We start from the raw sequence: 21,140 nt of genomic DNA on the forward strand, positions 1-21,140 counted from the left end.
TCATTTTCTCATTTTATCTTCACAACTCTGGGAGGTGGGTGATATTATTCCCATTCTTATAGGTGAAGAAAACGAGGCAAACAGAGGTTAAGTGATTTGCTTTGTGACTTTGTCACAAATATATTAAGTGTCTGAGGCCACATTTGAACTCAAGTCTTTATGACTTCAAGTTTGGCACTTTTTTCACTGAACTACCTAGCTATGAGTAAGAAACTGACACTCCTTGGATGGTTAGGGGAAGCAGGGCATCAGATATTCATTTTTATGGTAAATTGGATTCACTGTTAAGTATTTTCTAATACTGTTGTCCTACTCTGTATGAAGTAGTAAGTTGCTGGGGTAGGGAAGATGGAAGTCAATTTCTATAAAACCTAGGTAAAAGTCACCCAACCTTTTCTTTGCCATTTACCCTCCCTGTGCTTGCAGAAATTCCATCAATTAGAGATCATGCTGGTTAAAAAAGGAAATATTCTAGAAAGGGTGAAATAGAGATACTATCACAAATTCCAATTCTTACTCTATCTATGACTTTAGGCAAATCATTTAGTCTCTTGATATTTTGTATAAAATGAGTTAGAATAAAAAAATTACAGTAGTTCAGATTTCATATTTGACTGAAGGTTCCTCAAAACCAAAGTCCAAAGTAAAATGGTATTTCCCTCATTTTAGGATTTTTTTTGCAAGGCAAATGGGGTTAAGTGGCTTGCCCAAGGCCACACAGCTAGGTAATTATTAAATGTCTGAGTCTGGATTTGAACTCAGATAGTCCTGACTCCAGGGCCAGTGCTCTATCTACTGTGCCACCTAGCTGCCCCTATTTCCCTCATTTTAAAGGTGGAGAAACTGTGGCACAGAGATATTAAGTGCTTCAATGATGTATAAGATCCTTTCAATTCTAAATTATATCATCTATGTATAATTTAGTTCAAATATATTGCTAAGCTAATTTTCTCCCTAAGATGAGGACAAATAGGAGTTTTAATGGGAGGAGGAAAAAAATGCTTAGAGATTATTTTAGTGTCTAGAGTCCTGAGGGGGGTTGTAATATTGTGTTCAGAAACTTTGGCTACTCAGAGGAGAAATCTCCCTTGAAGGGGAGAAGAAAGACGACTACAGGAGGCAAGAAATAAGTAAGAAGAGGAGTTGGGGACAAAACAAAGACAAATTTCTTCTACTTTGCAATTTTGCTGAAAATTCTTATACTTTTCTGCCAATCTTTTCAGATGGGGAAAGGTCCATTTCCTTTTAACATTCCTCATGGCCTATTCTTACAGATCCTTTCCCCCACTCCCTCAGTTCCAGTGTCCTTACCATGACTGAAGAATAGAGGGCAAGAGAGAAGAGAGCCAACTCCTCCAGCACTGAGACAAGATCTCAGTCTCTTAATTGAATTTTCTAGTGATAGCATATAAAGCAGGTATTCCTAAAGGATTTTATGGCATGTACAAATATATACTTTAGAGAGACCTACACATATTCCAGTTGATCTCAAATATTCAACCTTAGTGGGGCTCTAACAACTATTTACATAATGCCTTAAAACCAGTCAAGTGTTTTATATGTTTTAACTCATTTGAGATTCAGAACAACCCTGTGAGGTAGAAAATGTAGATAAACTTGAGGAAATGGAAGCTTACAGAGAGCCACCAAGTAAGGCATTATAGACACCTTTTCATGAATAAAATGGTGCCAATGACATTTACTAGCTGGATGGCTATGGATGGGCAAGCCCCATTTGATAATTTCTTATTATGGACCTTGTAAACTGTCTCAGTGGAAGAAATTATTTCACTTAAGTCTTCCTCATCTAGTTTGGACTATCTCTAATATGAGGAATTTTTGAGTCCTAACAATAAAAAATAGAACAAGGCACCAAAATAAACCAATGCTGGGTGTCTGATAAGCTCAATATATTTCTCTTGAGCATTCAAGTCCTTTCTGTCATCTCATGAAAACTACTCTAGATTATAATTTTCCATTATGAGTTATAGATAACCCTGGAGGACCAGGAGATGTGTCCCCAGAGTCTTAGTACAGTTTTAAGCTTTAACACACTTTACATTAAGACCATACCCAGAATGGGAACCTGAGTATGCCAGAGTTAAAAAAAAATTAAAATTAATGAAGGGGCCCTTAGAAGCAGATTGAAAAATGATTAGAATTTTAATAGAAAGATGAGAAAAGAATCATTTGGATGAAAAAAATAAGATAAGGGGAAAAATAATTCAATTTTGTGTAGGTAAGGAAAAACTTTTTATGAGACATGTGATATGCAGGAAAAATATTTGATAATGAATGAATTTTCTCATGTTAGAGGAAAAGATTACAAATGGGAGACTAGAAGCTGAGGAGTTCTTGTATCTTTACACTGAAAAGATACAGTGAAGTCAAGGTCATCTATTTCATTTCATGTAATGAAAGGTAATTTCTTTTAAATACAGCAGTACACTCAGGATTGACCATTGGTAAAACTGAAGAACACATTTCTTCTTTGTCCTTCCAAATGTCCATTTGGTACCTACTTCCTTATTCTTTTTTTAGTGCCCAAATGCCTACCCTCAGACTAGTCTCTCAATGTCTAGGAACCTTACAGGGTTGTGCAATGTCACCCTGCCTTCTTATACCCATTTCATCAAATTCTTGACATGTTCTCAGTCTGGTGAACTGAGAGATTATTGGGTGAAAAACAGTGAATTATAGTCAAAGCATCCTGGCAGATTTACTTAACTTACCTGGGTTTCAGTTCATTCCTCTGCAAAATTTGAGATTATGTATCAGATAATCTCTGGGGTCTGTTCAAGCTCAAAACTTCATAATTCTATGATCTCTCTCAGATAATAATGGCTTCTTTGATGTGCTAAGCTAAAGGTCATTCTTTCCCCTATGAATGAATGAATGAATGACTAAGGACAAATGTCAGGTATTATGGTTAAGTTGAAGAGGTATTTTAGGAAAGGAAAGCATTCTGGCACCCATGAATTAACATCATATAGGTGGATTTAAAACTGTCATAGGAGCCTAATCCACGTGCACAACCATGACTGGTCGATCCAAAAAACCAATTCCATTTCAAGAACTGTATAAAAAAAGGACTACCCACACTGGCAACAGTCTAAAATTGGGTGATGATGACCTGATGAACTATTCCTGTTGGAATATTTGCCAAATCTTTAAGTAGTGATTTTCAGACTAGCTTCTGATTGTTTTTATAGTCAGTGAAAAATGATTCAATTTCCATGGCAATATAGGTTTCCATAGCATAGCCCTCCTCATAGCATTTGTACTCTGGCAGCTTTGTTCATTGTACTCACTGTTTTTCCCCTCCTGACCTTTGCAAAACTCCAAAGTCACACAATCACAGTGATTCCCCAGCAGCTCACCTCCACCACACTGCACACTGCATCCTTCCCAACCGCTATGAGTCCAGATGTATAAAGAATCCTGTAGTTTTTCAGGTTCACTCTGAATTTCTGCAGTATAGTTTACAGGAACAGTGTACTCATAATGAATCCCATAATTTTGGTCATGAAATAGCAACACCTAGATCATCAGCAAAAGAAAAGACCATTGTGATGTGAACTCAGTCCCCAGACTTCTTAATGTGTAAACCATGCAACACCATTTTTGATTGTCCAACCAGTAATTCTATCATGATCTAAATAAGAGGAAAATTCTCTGTTTTAGCCCAGAATTCCTTAGGAAGAATATCCTTATATATGGTAGCAAAATCAAATCTGCTAGCATCCTGAGATAGCAAGTCAAATTTTATCTTCATTTCTTTTAACTTTTCTTTAAGGTTTTTTTCAAGGCAAATGGGGTTAAGTGGCTTGCCCAAGGTCACACAGCTAGGTAATTATCAAGTGTCTGAGGCCAGATTTGAACCCAGGTACTCCTGACTCCAGGGCCAGTGCTTTATTTACTGCTCCACCTAGCTGCCCCTTAGCTTCATTTCTTAACTAAAGTCACTCCAGCTTCTTTTTTTTCCCTTTTATTTATTATTCCAATGTGAAACTCAAAACCTTGCAAAAAGAAGAGAGTTTTCAACAATCATTTTGTGCAAAGTTTTGAGTTTCACATTTTTCCCTCTCTTCACCCTCCCTTGACTGAAAGCAATCTAACATAGGTTATACATATGTAAGTATGTTAGACATAAATCCGTATTAATCATATTGCATACATACACTTATTAAGGTAATCACCATGATGGCTTTCCATTATTTTCAACTGGAGAGATGGATATGTTAACAGGATTATTCAGCTAAGGATCTCTTTCAGCTGTAATTGCCTAGTAATGGCTAGTTGGTTAAACCCAATTTAAGTAATTACCCATATTCACCTGTGAAACTGATTTTATAGACTGAAAAAAATACAGTTTTGATTTTTAACTGTGCAGGTATTGCTGAACTTGGAAGTTTTGCTTCTTATAAAATCAAAATTTCCATGTAAAGAATTTCTATATAATTTCTATAATGTTATTATATAACCCCTTATCCTACTCTTGTATTATCCCAAGGATTACTTTGGACTTCATTTAGCACTTTACTTGGACTTTCCTGAAGCACTTAAATTTTGTACTATCTTTTTTTGGTATATATTGTCAAATGATATATTCTCCTACCAGGCAAAATAAATTTTAAGAGGAAGGGTTATATCTTAATTCAATTTTCTATCTCTTCCCAATGACCTAATATAGTGTCTTTCACAAGAAGATGTCTAATGAATATTTATTGAATTTATTGATGGCTACTATATGTCAGTGGAGGATGGAAGAACCAAAGAACAAATCACAATAAAACTCAATAGAAATTGGCTAGGGTAAGCCATGATAAGGGCTCACATGGATAATCTATGTTGCCTTAATTGTGAAGAATCAGATAATCTTTTGAAATTACCTCAAATTTTACAGATCTGTTTACCCAGAATAATCAACATGAAAGGTTTTGCAAATTTTCTTCAATGAATAATGAAAGGAAACAGGTGTTTGACCAGTTCACATCTGACATGCCTTTGTATAAAACAGCATCTATTGTGAAAAGTATGAAACAGCTTGGCTAGAAAGGAGATCCAAGTTTGGAAGGGATATTCAATTTTCTAGGACCAGGCAGTTATTAATCTTACTTTAAAGCTGGGAGGTCTATGAATACATGCCCAGCATTAGGTAACACCAGAGACTGTTAAGGCCCACCCTGATTTTATGTAAGACAGTCAAGGTATTACCAAAGTTTTGTATTAGACAAAGGAATCCATCAGGTTCAAGATATCACCCAGAGTGTGCTTGGCTTCTTCTAGATTGCCAGGGGGAGGTCTAGAGCAAACTTAACTAAATAAACACTCATTTATCCAAGAAATATACTTATATTAATGCAGTTGGAGAAATGCCTTCAGCATTTTAAAACTCTCCTTAAAAGAGATCTTTATTGTCTCAGTATGCGTATTAGACTAGTGAATCAAGAGTCCATATGAAACCAATTTCATGTAATTTTGTAGCCATGTATAATTTTTTTGTATGTATATAATTGGTTTCAAATGCAGGTCACCATGGCTTCCCGGATGCTTCTGGCTCTCTTACTATAGGGTACTCCCCTATTGTTTGGACAACAGCTTTCTATTTTGGGGGAGAGAATTACCATCACCTTTACTCTTTTATTTAAACATTTAAAACAACTAACAAATTTCAAGAAAAAAAGATTAACACTAAATTTAGGGGAAAGAGCTTCAACTATGTAAAATGTTTTAAATGAGTTTTGTTCATTACTGCTGAAGTTAATTCAGGCTTTTTTATTGACAAACTCAGCTATGCACTTTATGGAATAAAAAAGGGAAAATTCACCTACATTATTAATATTTTTCAGAGCATGTAAATTAATATGCAAATAGTTGATAATTATTAATAGATGTATATTATTGTCTTTGTATTTTCTTTTAGTTCTTGGTGATCACTGATTTAGAAAAACAAAACAAATTTCCCAAAGAAGAAGTTGCTTGTTAGAACACTGTAATGCAGAATAACTTGTGATTGAGATGTAATGAGGTAAAGAATTTGAAGTCATAGGATTTCAGCTCATGCATTCTAGTGGATTTGAAGGAGCAAGAAGGTCATGTATTGCATCAGCAATATTTCTGAATACTTGACCATAGTCAATGAAGCTGATAACTAAATCCAAACCTTAAACAAGACACAGTAGGAAAGAAAACAACAAAAAATAGTAATAAATCAATTTTACAGTTTAAAAACTCTTATGATTTTTTTCTGAAGTTAAAAATTTTTCTAAAATATGATTTTTCAAAAGGACACTTGAATAACTGCATCTAAGTAATCCATTGGATTATATTTGGTGCTAACATTTGAAATTATTTATTAACACAATCCCCTGGGGTGATACACACACAAATTGAATGTTTTATCAGAACTTTAAAAAAGAAAAATGTAAGGGGAAAAAAGCCATTGTGGGGATATAGTTCTATGTATTCAATAAAAATTGACAGAAGCCAGTTTAATTTAGAAATCCTACTAAGAACACTGGGAGAATCCATTCATAGGATCCTCTGAACTTTAAATTTTGCAGTTTTCTAAATAGGACACAGAATTCTAGGGGAAAAGCTTTTATGGTAAAATACAAGGCCTGTTCTTAATATTTAATGAGGATATATTTACTGAATTATGCTGTAACAAGTTAGCCATTAGGATTTACCCACTGTAAAGATTATTAAATACCAGTACAATAGATTGAGGAAGATGGATCCCTTACCTTAGTGGGGAAGGAAGGGGGAGGTAGAGGGTTTTTTAAAAAAACAGGATCATTTATTGTGGGTAATCTATGTTGCTTTAACAGTGAAGAATCAGATAATCTTTTCAAATTACCTCAAATTTTACTAAACTAGTATTTTCATTTAAAAATAAGAAAAAAAAATTAACCTTTAGGGATATCATGAGTTGCTTGACAACACTTAAGGACTGAATAGTATATCCTGTTATTTTTTATGCAACCTAGATCTTTGAAATGCTAAGTAATGCTATTTGAAGGGGGAAAATATAACTTTTCATTTTGAAGAGTAGTTTTCCATGTGAATAAATTCATGGATAGCAAGAATCTGTACCCATGATTATAAAACATAAGAATGCATTATTTAAAGCACATTCTTTTTCTTTATCAACTCATTTCTCACTAGCTGTGTACATTGATAATCATTGTTGAATAGGTAGTTCCCTTTAAAGGTGAGAGGAATATTCTTAAAGCTACATACTTGGCTTTAGAATGGAAGGAGAATCCTATAACCTGTGTTTTGGTGTCTTGCTTGGAGGAGATGAAAGGCGATTATAAAAGTTGGCTGAGTGTCCAATACACTTCTTTACCCTTGTAAAACATCAAGGAAAATCTCTTTCTTCCAGGTCGCTAGGAATGGAATAAACGGTTAAGACATCACCCAATCCCCTTGGGCCACATTACTTTTGAGAAATTTAAAAAAGGATATGAAATTACCATCAGGTGCAGTGGTATTTTAGTTGGTCCCTTGGCAGATATTTTCTCCCATAAACCCCTTCGGACATAGCGGACAGTGGTGCCTGCGATCTGAAATTCACCAGGAAGCTCAATTTTCCAGTCACTGTTTATGGATTTCTTACTGGAGTCTTTGAGAGCTAGAACGAGTATCAAATACCACTAAATCAAAATAAAATAATCATTCTTTCCTTAAAACAAAAAGAACTATGAAGCACCTTTCTTCACAGAAGGGTACTCCACGTAATCTCTTCAAAGAGAAAAGAATACATTGGTGTAAAATGAAAAGAAGACAAATCTTTATCAAAAATATAATTATTAGTGAGGATGAGATTTGGGTTAAAATCATTTAATCAGTCAATAAAAATTTATTAAGCACCTGTTCTTAAGCCAGGCACCCTCTCCTAAGTACCTGACACATACAAAAAAAGAGACAAAAGGCAGTACCTGCCCTTAAGGAGCTCACATTCTTATGGGGAAGATATCAAGCAAAGTAATATATACAAACAAATTATATAAAGGATAAATGATCTATAATTTAAAAGGGGGAGGCATTATAATTAAGAGGAGTTAAGAAAAGCTTCCTTTGGAAAATGGGTTTTTAGCAGAGATTTGAAAGGAAACCAGGAGGCAGAGATGAGGACAGAGAGCATTCCAGATATGGGTTTCAGCCAGAGAAAATGCCTGAAGCTGAGAGATAGAGTGTCTTGTTCCTGGAACAGTGAGGAGGTCAATGTCCCTGTATTGAAGAGTATGTGGTAAGGATAAGGGGTAAAAAAACTGGGAATTTGGGGTGGAAAGGTCAGACAAATAGAGGATTTGATATTTAATCCTGGAGGTGATAGGAAGCCACTGATGTTTATTAAGTAGGTTTGAGGGGTCATGGTCAGACCTGTTCTTTAGGAAAATCACTTTTGTAGCAGCATGGAGGACAGATTGGAGTGGGGAGAGACTTCAGACAGGGAGACTCCTTGTCTCCTTCCCCCCAGCATTAGTTGAGATAATGATGACCTGCACTGGAGAGAAGGGGACATGTTCAAAAGATGATGAAATAGGTATTGACAATAAATTGGTTATAGGGAAGGGTATAAGAGAGAGTGAGGGGTGGAGGATGATACCAAGGTTGTGAGTTTAATAGCCTAGAGGATGTAATGCCCTTGACAGTAAGATGATAGTATGGAGAAAGGGAGGATTTGAAGGGCAAGATAATGAATTCAGTTTTGGACATGCAGAGTGTTTAATCTCTAGAGAATGGACATATATAATTTTTAGAAAAACTGTATTTCCTGCTCTACCATTAACTGAATTTCTTTATTCAAAATCCAAAGTAAGATTTTTTTCAGGTTCAGAAAATAAAATACCATAATCATATTCTCTTGAATTTATTTTGGTAGGAGAGGCAGCTAGATGACTCAATGGATAGAAGAGTGCTGGGCCAAGAATCCAGTCACAGATACTTATTAGCTGTGTGACCCCGGGCAAGTCATTTGACATTTATTTGCCTCAATCCACTAGAGAAGGAAATGGCAAACCACTCCAATATCTTTGCCAAGAAAACCCCATTGACAGTTATTAGCATGCCATAGTCCTCTGGGTCACAAAGAGTGGAACACATCTGAACAACTAAATAACAGCAATAATAAATGCTATTCTACCTGGCTATAAAAGCAATATATTATTTAATTTTTAAAGTATCACATATTAAGAAAATACTTTGTTTTGCTGGCAAAGATATTTTAATATTTGAACCTACTTGCCTGGAGTTTTGTAGTATTATCTCCTTAAGTCAAGTATCTTTTAAGACATTGGGCTTATCCAATATTTGAAAAATAAATGTTCCTTCAATTCACAATTGTTATTCCATTACAGCTGATTTATACTTTAATATTTGTAGTTACTTGCCTAGAGCTTTTCAGGATTACTTCCCCAACTTAAGAGTTTCTTAAAGCATTGGAGTTATCTAGTATTTGGAAAATAAATGTTCCTTCAAGATACAATTGTTACTCCATTAAAAGTGATTTTGAAACCCAAGCACTAGACATGTGGAAGTAACTCTCAACAGATGTCTGAACTGATGCCCCATGGATGCTTTCTGTGGGTAGCACTGCAAGTGTCCCAGATGTGTCCCTGACACAGATTTAACTTTTTGTTCTTGTAGTTTACATGTTTGCTCTATCACACCTCAAGATATAATTAGAATATATAATTACACAACAGCATTAAAGCATGAATTGGCCAGAAGGATAAATTCTGTTTCCAATATAAGTCCTATAATTTATTTTTTGAGTTGTTCAGCCAACATTTCCATTTTGTCTTTAAACAAGAGGAAAACTATGTGTTCCCTTCTATACTCTGAACAGTTTAAGTAAAAACTATAAATCCAGATGTCAGCTAACTAGAACCCTTTGTTTATCAGTATTGGGGTATGAACTTAGCTTTTAGGAAAAAAGAAGCAAATGACAAGTATTGGATAATTTTAAAGGGATTCAAAATCCAACTTTCAAGATCTACCTTCTACCTAGTACATATTCAATTTACTTCTTACACTTTCTCAATCTGCACATTCAGTATTTTAATGCTAATACTAAGAGACAATAAGCTCTGCAATCACCAAAGATTAAAATTATATTTGAAAGTTTATATTTAAAATGGTAAAAGTAGATTCATGCAATATGGAAAGTTTTTCTTCATAAAAAGAGGAAACCAAAAAGCTTTTCTGTTAACTCTATTCCTTGAGTAATGAACTTAACCAAGGTTTAATGAATTGCTTAACAATCTCATTTGCTTAATAAAAACCCATGGAAATTTCTTTATATTATAAAACATTCCTTATTCAATACTTCAAAATAGCTAGAAGGGAATCCACACATGATTATTGGGACTCTGGGGCTGTGCTGGAAGAGTTCAAGCTTAACTACATTCTAGCAAACTGGAATAACTTCAGCAATAGGTATCAGTAATCAGTAAATATTCAGTAATAGTCATCACCAAAGGACTGGTCACCAGGCTATTTGTTGTTGGGCTTTTTCTAAAACTACAGTTACTCATTAAGACATACTACTAAGACATAGAGGATTTATAATCCTCATTGGTAAATTCCAGAAGTATTGAGAATTGAAATCTAGCTTTATGTTTTTAGAAACAAAACCCTCAGGAGTGCTGATTATTTAAGTACTTTGCAGACTTTCATTAGGGCTGTAGAATCACAAATCTAGAAAACATCTTAGAGACTATTTAGTCCCTTTCTTGATAAATGAATTCTTTCTATATCATACCAAAGCAGATCATCAGTCAGGCACTGCATAAATACCAATGAAGTTTTCAAAAAGCATGCACATGCCATATTGTATAGTTCTAATTATAAGGAAATCATTCTTAACATTGAGTCAAAAATCTGCCTTTTTAACTTTTCAGCCACTTGTCCTAGTTCTGCCCTTTGAAACCATACTTTACCTTCTCTCATCTTCAAACTAATCAACTCCAATTGTTCCCTTTCATTTACTTCTTCTATGACAGATTTCCCCCCCTCCCTTTCTCTTTTTCCTTCCTCTCTTTCTTCCTTCATTCCTCCCTTCCTTCTTCCCATCCTGTTCATCCTCTCTGGTGACAGTTCACTTTGTCAAGAACTCTCAAAATATGGTGACCAGAAATGAACAAAATTCTCCAGGTGAAGTCTAATTAGTCCAGAATACAGCAAAATTGTAATCTTCCCTGCTCTGATGACTATACTTCTATTTTTTTCTTTAATTTATTTTTTTATTCTCATTTTGTACAAATGTTTTTTTTACATTAATAAAATATTCTTGTTTACAAGTAAACAAAATACCCCTCCTCCCCCATGAATATAGATAGACTTGCTTGGGCGAAAAAAGTAAAGGGGAGAGAAAAAAATTAAAATTAAAAAAAAATAACAGTAATAATTGTAGGTATGGCCAGGTGGCGCAATAGACGAAGCACCAGCCCTTGAGCCACGAGCACCCGAGTCCACATCCAGCCTCGTAAACCCAACAATCATCCAGTCGTGTGACATGCAAGCCACCCGATCCCCACTGCCCTGCAAAAACCAAAAAAAAAAAAAAAAAAAAAAAAGAAAAAGACCCAAAATAAAATAAAATAGTAATAATAGTAGGGGTGACTGGGTGGCAGACAGAGCATTGGCCCTTGAGCCAGGAGCACCCGGGTCCAAATCTGGCCCCAGACACCCAAAGATCACCCCGCTATGTGGCCCCAGGCAGGCCATCCAGCCCCACTTGCCCTGCACCATCCCCCAAATAATAATAACCAAAGATGTGCTTGAGTCTTTGTTCCAACACCAACAACTCTGTCATGGGTGGATCTCATTCTTTATAAGTCCATCACAAAAATTACTTCCATATTTTTCCACCATTGCCATTACTGATTGCAACTCCCTCCTTTCTTATTTCTCCACTACCATGTACTATATTTTCTCTCTCCTTTCACTCTGACTCTGCTGTAGGGTCATTGACTAACTCAGCAGACAGATCCCTGGTCCTGGGGCCAAGAAGCCCTGAGCCCCCATACCACCCCTTAGGCCCAGAATCCACCTGGCCCTATGGTCCTGCGTAGGCCTTCCAATCCCAGCCCCTTGCAAGAAGTAAGAAAGAAAATGTGTTGTATGTGACCACTCTCCCCCCATGGTCCATCCTCTCCTCCTTTATTCACATCCCCACCCCTTCGCCCTGCTCCCCCCCTCCTTCTTACTGCAGCTGTCTATACCCCATTGAGTATATATGCTGTTTCCTCTCCTAGCCACCTCTGATGAGAGCAAAGGTTCCCTCATTCCCCCTTGCCTCCCCCCTTCCATATCATTGCCATAGCTCATTGTAATAAAAAATGTCTTATTATGTGAAATATCTTGGACTATTCCCCCCTCTCCTTTTTCTTTCTCCCATTCCATTTCCATTTTTTTCCTATTGACTCCATTTTTACACCATATTTTATCTTTGAATTCAGCTTACTCCTGTGCTTCAACTATAAAAGCTCTCTCTACCTGCTCCATTAACTAAGAAGGTTCATATGAGTATTATCAATGTCATTTTTGTATGCAGGAATGCATGCAGTTCATCCTCATTAAGTCCCTCATATTTCCCCCCTCTCCAATCTCCATGCTTCACCTGAGTCCTGTATCTGAAGATCAAACCTTCTGTTCAGCTCTGGCCATTCCAAAAGGAACCTTTGAAATTCCCCTGGTTCATTGAAAGTCCATCTTTTTCCCTGGAAGAGGACATTAAGCCTTGCTGGGTAGTTCATTCTTGGCTGCATTCTAAGCTCTTTTGCCTTCCGGTATATTGTATTCCAAGCCCTATGAGCTTCCAATGTAGTTGCTGCTAAGTCCTGTGTGATCCTGACTGCAGCTCCACGATATTTGAACTGTGTCCTTCTGGCTGCTTGTAATATTTTCTCTTTGACTTGGGAGTTCTGGAACTTGGCTATAATATTCCTAGGGGTTGTTTTTTTGGGATCTCTTTCTCTGGGGGATGGGTGGATTCTCTCCATTTCTATTTTGCCCTCTGCTTCTAGAATAGCAGAGCAATTTTCCTGTAGTAATTCTTTGAAAATGATGTCAAGGCTCTTTTCCTGATCGTGACTTTCAGGTATTCCAATAATTTTTAAATTATCTTTCCTAAGTCTGTTTTCCATATCAGTTGTTTTTTCAATGAGATATTTCACATTTTCTTCTAATTTTTCATTTTTTTGGTTTTGAAGTATTGTTTCTTGATTTCTGGTAAATTCATCAATCTCCCTGAATCCTATTCTTTGTCTGAAGGATTTGTTCTCCTCAGAGAGTTTTCTTATCTCTTTTTCCATCTGGCCAATTTTGCTTTTTAAAGCATTCTTCTCCTCAATAACTTTTTGAACTGTTTTATCCATTTGACCTAAGCTGGTTTTTAGCATGCTATTTTCTTCAGCATTTTTTTTGGATTTCCTTGAGTAAGCTGCTGACTTCATTTTCATGTTTTTCTTGCATCTCTCTCCTTTCTTTTCCCAGTTTTTCTTCCAACTCCCTCATTTGATTTTCAAAGTCTTTTTTGAGCTCTGTCATAGCCTGAGCCCAATTTCTGTTTTTCTTGGAGTCTTTAGATGCAGGAACTTGTGCTTCCTCATCTTCAGACTGAGTTTTTTGATCCTTCTTGGGCTTATTTGCAAAATATTTCTCAATAGTCTTCTTTTTGTTTCTCTGCTTGCTCATTTTCCCAGCCTGGGCCTGGTTTTGGGGTGTTTCCTGAGCTTTTGGGACACTCCCACAAGGGTCTCAGTGTGTGAGGCTCTGTCCTCCCTCATGGTCTGTGAATGACCATAAGCACCCCTCTCTGCCACAGGGCTGAGGTGGGGGATGCTGCTGTTCTTTGCGGGGGCCTAGACTGTGTTCAGAGCCCCAGAGTCCTGTTCCAGAGGCAGAGGACAGCTGGGCAGTCTCTCTCTCTTCACTCCCCTCAGCTCAATGGGCTCATGCCCTGGGGGCTCCTGCTTACCAGCTCAGCCTGCTTCTGTTTCCTGGTCTGGGCTGCTGAAAAACCAAGCTGCTTGCTGTGTGCCCTGAGGGCTGGGCTCCATGTGCTTGCTCTGGCAGAGGTCCCCCGCTGTTCCCCCACTTTATGCCCAGTGCTCCCTGGGGTGCAGCTCAGGAGACTCCCCCGCTGCTGTGAGTCATGGCTCCCAGTGCCCTGGGGCTGCCTCCGGGAGGCTGAAGTTCTTTCACTGTGGTGGGCCACCCCTCTGGTGGCCCGCCCCTCCGACCTTGGTGAGCAGAGTCTTTCTGCTCTTTTCCAGGTTACCTTGAGTAGGAGAACTGCCTCACTGGGTCCCTTTGTGGGTTCTGTCTCTCAAAAGTTTAGTTAGAGTCCTTAGTTTATGAGTTTTTATCATAGAGCTCCTAAGACTTGATCCTTTCTTGTTGCCATCTTGGCTCCACCCCCCGACTATACTTCTATTAAAGCAACTTAAGAGCAACCATAACACACTGTTGACACATTGAATTTATAGTTGATTAAAACCTCTACTTATGAATGATTGTTTGACCCATATATCACCATCATAGAATGGGAATTTATGGAGGAAGAGAAATTCAGGAAGTAGATATATTGGTGGATATATACCCTAAATTCATAGGTAATTTCATATCTCTTGATTATCAAAGTGCTTGCCCTTAATAAAGTATGGACCAAAAAAAAGATGAACATAAAATTTACTAGATCTAGAATCTTTTGCAAGCAGAAATTGACAAAATTATCATTTGTTTTCTACCTTGGACTGCCTACAGTTGGAATTTTAAACCCAAATTTGTTTGCATAAATTGTGTAGCAAAATAATAACTAAATGTTCTAATAAATTGCAATGGAGTTTTAAAAGTTTGAAGCCCAATATAAAGCTTTATCTCACCTCAGACAGGACACATAAGCATACAAAGTACTGAAAGTGTTGAAAACTATTATTTAGAAGCTCTGGTATTTGAAATTTTATCCATTTCCTTTGTGAAAAGTATAAAATATGTGCATTGTTTCCTAGCTACTGAAAGGCATGATGTTGGGACCTCAACATGTACCTTGTAACGATCTATGGGACATGGATATGGACTCTTTATCACTGGATGCCCTTACATTTTATTTTCTAATTCTCAGGTTCTCTGGGTTATAATGTTTATTATTATTATATGCTTTTGTGATGAATGAAAGGTGTCAAAATGTGAAGCTTTTACTCATAGTAACCAAATTCTCAGCCATAATCTCCATAGGTTCTCATGTTCCATGCACATGTATCAAAATTGCTCTACTAATATAAAGTTTTGGTAGACTGGATTTGAGAGGTGTTGGGTTTACTTATTCCAAGGAAAGCTTGTCTTTTGCTGTGTTTTCCATTTTAAAAGTTTGTTTTGTTAGCCTATAAAATTTAATAGTATTTTAGTCACTTACAGTTAGTATTTTATGTATTTTCAAATTATGAAAACTATCAATCTCACAGAGCTTCAGGCTCCCATTGGACATTATACTAATTCAGTAAGTATTAAGTTACAGACTTCCTAATAAACATTTTTAAACCATAATTTTGTATTCAGTCTTTTGTACTAACTCCTAACTTTAAATAATCTTTGGTAGACTCTAAGTACATGTTTATAAATAATTAAAAGAAGGTAGGCTGGTAATTTAATCAGGGAGAGAGAGAAGAATTGGAGAGATCCACTATTGACATTTATATAATTTTAAAAATTAGTGAAGGGCTTCTTACACAGTAAGTATAATATAATACACAATTTATAGATGGGCATGGATAAATGCAAAGAAAAAGAAGACATAGATAGTTTATATCAACTGGTGGAAGAAGGCCCAAATTGATGAAATAAGCAGAATAATATTATAATATTTATAAGAAGCATAGAGGTAACAAAAGGGAACTCGTAAACTATAGCATAACCTATACTTAAACAGTAATCTTTTACAATGCAGTATATATGGGATAAATATCAGATTTGGAATTAGAGGATATGAACCTGATTCTGTTACATATTATCTGTGTAACCTTAGACAAGTGACATACTTTCTGAGCTTTAGTTTTCTCATCTCTAAAACTAAAGAATTGGAAATAATGACATCTCAAGTCTCTAGCTCTAAAATAATTATTAGTGAACAGTTTTTTTTATTGCCCCATATCTGTATTTCATAGACTTGGTTGATTTCTCAGTTCTTCATATTATTATTGTCTTACTCAATAGTAAAAGTATAATAAAAATTTTAAATATAAAAAATCCATAGATATTTTGAAATTATAAATTGTAGGTTTGAAGTTATTGACATGTTATCAATGAAGTAATAGATACCATGAAAAGAAGGACATGGTAGAATCAAAGCTATGGACTAGGACTTATACATGCCCTTTTGGCGATTACCTATTTATGTAATTGTAAAGAATTGCAATGACAAATCTGACTCTAATGGAGCTGGGGGAAAGGGAAAAAAATAACCATAGGCGATTAAGGGAAGCAAAGGTTTAAAAGAAATTCCAGTTTTTCTAGATTACTGAATTGTTATCTCATTTTTTGTTTTTTAAAACAACTTTGTTTCTCAGCAGGGAGGAATATATATATATATATATATATATATATATATGTATATACATACACACACACATATATGTGTTTCCTTGATTATCTCCTATATTTCTGTATTAAACCTTGCAACTAACAAAGGCATTAATAATATTTCTTTGTTACTTTTTCTTATTGCATATGGATTTGCCTTGCTCACTTTACAAGCCTTAAAGTGAATTACTGAATTACACGTTGCCATGTATCCCCTTCCCCATGCCATAGTAGGTTCTCTGGAAGGGCAGAAGTAGGAAGAATTAGAGCAGGAATAGAAGTACACCTGGCAATCATTATGAAACCAAATATGGAAATATTACTTAGAAGTGTGGGGTGTACAGTCCCACCTTCTACCATAAAAATAATGGGAGAATTTTATGTAGGTGAAATACAGCAAAACACCTAAGATGGAATTTAACCAGGATTTCAAACAGACATCCTTTCTAATATCACTACAAAACAGCCTGACCATATACTAAAAGAATGAATCAAAGAGTAAATATTAAACAGTAGATATTCAACCTAAGGCTAAGTAAGGGAGAATGACATTTAGTAATAGGAATGAGGTGAAGATACAGAAAACAGGATAAAGAGAGTTCAATATAAAATTTGAAAACTAGCCAATGAAATTTATGATGTTGCCAACTAGGTTCTGGGAAAGGAATATTCCAGGAGGTATTGCCAGAGCAGATGCTAGAGATGTTGAATAAGAAAGAGGGTATACTAAACTACTCTTTTTTTTTTTAAATAAATTTGTTTTGCCCTTTGAGGGTTCCTATCCAAATACTGATATTGCCTAGTTAGTGAAACCTCAAGATCATAATTTGAGGGAGGAAGCAGCTGATACACAGACCTGGTCTAGAACAGCCCCATAGTAAATCAACTTTGAATAACCATTAGCACTTGCAAGAATCACATTGGCCCTAGGGACCTTCCAGAAGTGAATAGACTTTTAACATTTCTACTGGGCCATTCCATTGGTCACTTTCCCCAGATTCTGCATTTAACAATGTATGGCATCTACAAAAGCAAAGGAAAGAATAGAGGCCCAGGCTATGTACACCCAAATAATTTATATGAACATTCTTTTTGGTGGCAAAGAACAGACAGCAAAGAAAATATACATTATTTGTGCAATGGTTAAGCAAAAACATTAATGTGACATACATATAATGTTGCAAGGTAGCCAGAATATAATGGAATTTTGTCATGCAATAATAAACCATGAATATGATAAATATAGAGAAACATGAAAAGCATTATAAGGACTGATGCAAAACAAATTAAGCATGCCAAGGAAAATATGATACACAATGTAAACCAAAAGAGGCAAAAATGAATGCACAAAATTTTAAAGAATAAGCCTGGTCCCAGTCAAAAGTTATAAGTCACTTCATTTCTTTTACAGAAGTGGTACATGTGCATGTGTGTGTATGTATATATATACAAACACACACACACACACACACACACACACACACATATATATATATATGTGTGGGGTGGTTCATGCATAAGAAACACTGCATATAAAGTCTTTTAAAAATTAATTGATTTCGACGAATTTTTCATCTATTCTTTACCTTTTAAAAAATTATTTGTTCTAAGGGTTGACTCTTTTTGAGGGTAGAATGAGAGGATACAGAGGAAAATCAAGAGAATATAAAAAATAAAAAAATATATTTTTAAAAAAATATAGCACTGCCAAAGAATAGGATGCTAATTTTTAAACACTTCTTATTGTCATTCAGTTTTGTTCGACTCTTTGTGATTCCATGAACTTGTCTATAGAGGTTTTTGCGTTTAGAATCTGGAGTGGTTTCCATTTCTTTCTCCAGTGTCCTAATATTACAGATAATGAACAGAGATAAATTAGGGTTAAGTGACTTGCCCAGGGTCACACAGCTAGTAATTTCTCTGATGCTCTGTTTGAATTCATACCTCCCTCCTTGTTTTGGTTTAGCTGCAGTTGTACCCTTTGTTAAAATGATTGTAATAATCTAATCTTAGCATAATAACCCTAGTGCTTAGCATAGCATCTCGTATACAATAAGTCCTTAATAAATATTTATTGATGCCGAATCTGAATATAGAGTTAGGTTTTGGTTTCTAGCAGCTCACAATTAATCTGGATACAGACAGATTTCAAAGAACTATTAGTTAAATGATGGTTGTGGTCTATTTGGATAAATCTAGATTTTTTTCCCCAAATTTTCCAGTACCTTATCTTTCTATAAGGCAATATCCAGATTGACTTGATTCCTTTTCTGATGAAGCAAAAGTTCATTACTAATTTAAATATCAAATCAGTAGCTCAAAATGTAGAAATCTGCAATAAATGGTTTGCTATACTTGTCATGGCTTCTTTTGATGTTTTTCTTATTACTTTTTCTTTGTGGATATTAAAAAATTAAATAATGAAGAAAGTGAAACTTGTATAATGTTCTCATATTTTTGCACTTTTAACTTCTTGCTGGGTATGAAGCAATTTACATAAAACTGAAAAAGACTGAAAAGGAAGAAATAACAGTTATCGGTATTCAATTGTTCATGTCACCTTCTGATTTCCAGAATCATTCTGATGCCTTCTTCCTACAACCCTAAAGCAGGACAGCTGCATAGCAACAGTTTTTTCTATGTTGACAGTGTAATTCTGTATTCGTTTAAATGTTATACCAAGGAAATTCAGCAGCAGTAATCTGGATAAGAGTAGAAGACACAGAAACATAATTGTTCTGGTGCAGAGGGCAGGTATATTTTAACAGAACAATTTAACTGTTATTTTGAAAAGACAACTATTGATTAGATATCTCCAGTTTATAAAATAATACTATATTATTCAGCCCTTGTGCAGCTGAGACAAAAAAAAAACTGGAAAAGAAAAGAGGATTGAATTTGGATTAAGAGGGAGTAGGTTTAGCTATCTCTGATGATTAATAGCTCTTATCTTGGGCAAGTCACTTAAGTTCTAGGGACCTATTTCCTCTTCTGAAAATGACAGGATTAGGGGTGGCTAGAGCATTGGCCCTGGATTCAGGAGGACCTGAGTTCAAATTTGACCTCAGACACCTAATAATTACCTAGCTGTGTGGCCTTGGGCAAGTCATTTAACCCCATTGCCTAGAAAAAAACCTAAAAAAAGAATAAAAAAAAGAAAATGAAGGGGATTGGACTTCTGAAAGATAAATTTGATAAAGGAAATAAGACACATGATTCTAGAAGATTTGATAATAACTCATGCTACCCACATTCTTATGGAGAAGTTATTTTCTTAAGGTCAAGAATGAAACACACACTACTTTTGGATCTGTCCAAAGTGGATTTATTGTGCTTGGCTATGTATATTCATTATAAAGATTTTGCTTTTTTTCCCCAATGAAGGGATTTTTTTTGGAGATGGTAAAGGGAATAACAATAGTCTTATAAAAAATAAAAGAAAAGGGGGTCATCAAAGTATCTTGTAAAATGCTTCAAAGAAGCAAACAGAAGGAAATCCAGTTAAGCAGGATGGCTTTGAAAGTAATATATTAAAATTATAATATACTTAAGAAAAGCAGGCTACATGTATTAGAGATTGGTAGTTTCAGTCAATCCTTTATGTCTTCTTTATTTGGCAAATAGAAATGCTCATTTTAATAAATATTTTAAAATTCCAAATAAAAATATTTTTGAAAAAAATGAATGTTGGGTTAGATTATATCTAAGCATTCTCCCCTTTAAAATATTACGATATTTATAAAAACTTGCTCTCAAAAGCTTTTTCTATTAAAATAAGTTGGTAAGTGACCAAGGTTTTCTTTTTTTTTCTTTTCTTTATTTTACACTAATCTAGGTTCTTCTTTCTAGAGTTATATAGTACGAACATGTAGTAGATAAATGTTAATTAAGGCAACAAAGAAATTGAGGAAAGAGTAATCTAGTACTTGAAAGAATTATCTAATCATTCAGTACAATATCTTCCTTAGACTTTGTCTGCTTCCAACTGAGTCCCCCACTTCCTGTTTATCTAGATCTTCCATCTTCCTTCATCTTTTTTTTTCCATCACAAGGAGAGAAGGGTGCATTGTTATTATAATCATCTTAATCCAGAATGATTTGGAGATTAGTTTAGTTCAGTCTTGAAATTTAAGCTTTCAAAACTTCAAAGTGCTGTATGACTGCCAAATACAAAGAGGATTTGCTTTGAGGAGCACAGAGGATTCTAAGCCTACTTGTTTCTGTTCTTACTTGAGTACTAATTTGCTGCTTGTAAGGTTTCTTTCTCATGAATTTTCCCCGGGCCATTAATTTGGGTTTTAAAAATATCAGAATATCTATCACCAGATAGGGACTCTCAACTGGCACACTAAATAATGTCTACTGAATGAGTTCGAACAATGTATATATAGGCATCAAGGTAGAATGAATTTGATCTAATTGAATATTAATGATTTTCCTACCCTTCCTCAAAATCCTTGAGTTGGTATTCTTTGTTATGTATTTACCATTCATTTGTTCCTACCTCCTTTTTCTTTCAGATATACTAATGTGCCACATATTCCCTT

The 21,140-nt window shown here is 35.4% G+C and overlaps 1 protein-coding gene across 2 annotated transcripts in view; it reads right to left on the reverse strand.

The window, feature by feature from the left end:
* Positions 1 to 21,140, reverse strand: part of ADAMTS17 (ADAM metallopeptidase with thrombospondin type 1 motif 17) — a 511,869-nt gene that overhangs the window by 112,729 nt on the left and 378,000 nt on the right. For both annotated transcript variants that reach the window (XM_074234214.1, XM_074234213.1), the window contains 2 exons: positions 7,482 to 7,639; positions 3,381 to 3,540 (listed from right to left, as the gene is read on the reverse strand). In XM_074234214.1, the coding sequence (XP_074090315.1) occupies positions 3,381 to 3,540; positions 7,482 to 7,639 (318 nt within the window). The remainder of the gene's footprint in view (positions 1 to 3,380; positions 3,541 to 7,481; positions 7,640 to 21,140) is intronic.

The sequence above is a fragment of the Macrotis lagotis genome, chromosome 4 (genome assembly GCF_037893015.1).
Source record: "Macrotis lagotis isolate mMagLag1 chromosome 4, bilby.v1.9.chrom.fasta, whole genome shotgun sequence".
Lineage (NCBI taxonomy): Eukaryota > Metazoa > Chordata > Mammalia > Peramelemorphia > Peramelidae > Macrotis > Macrotis lagotis.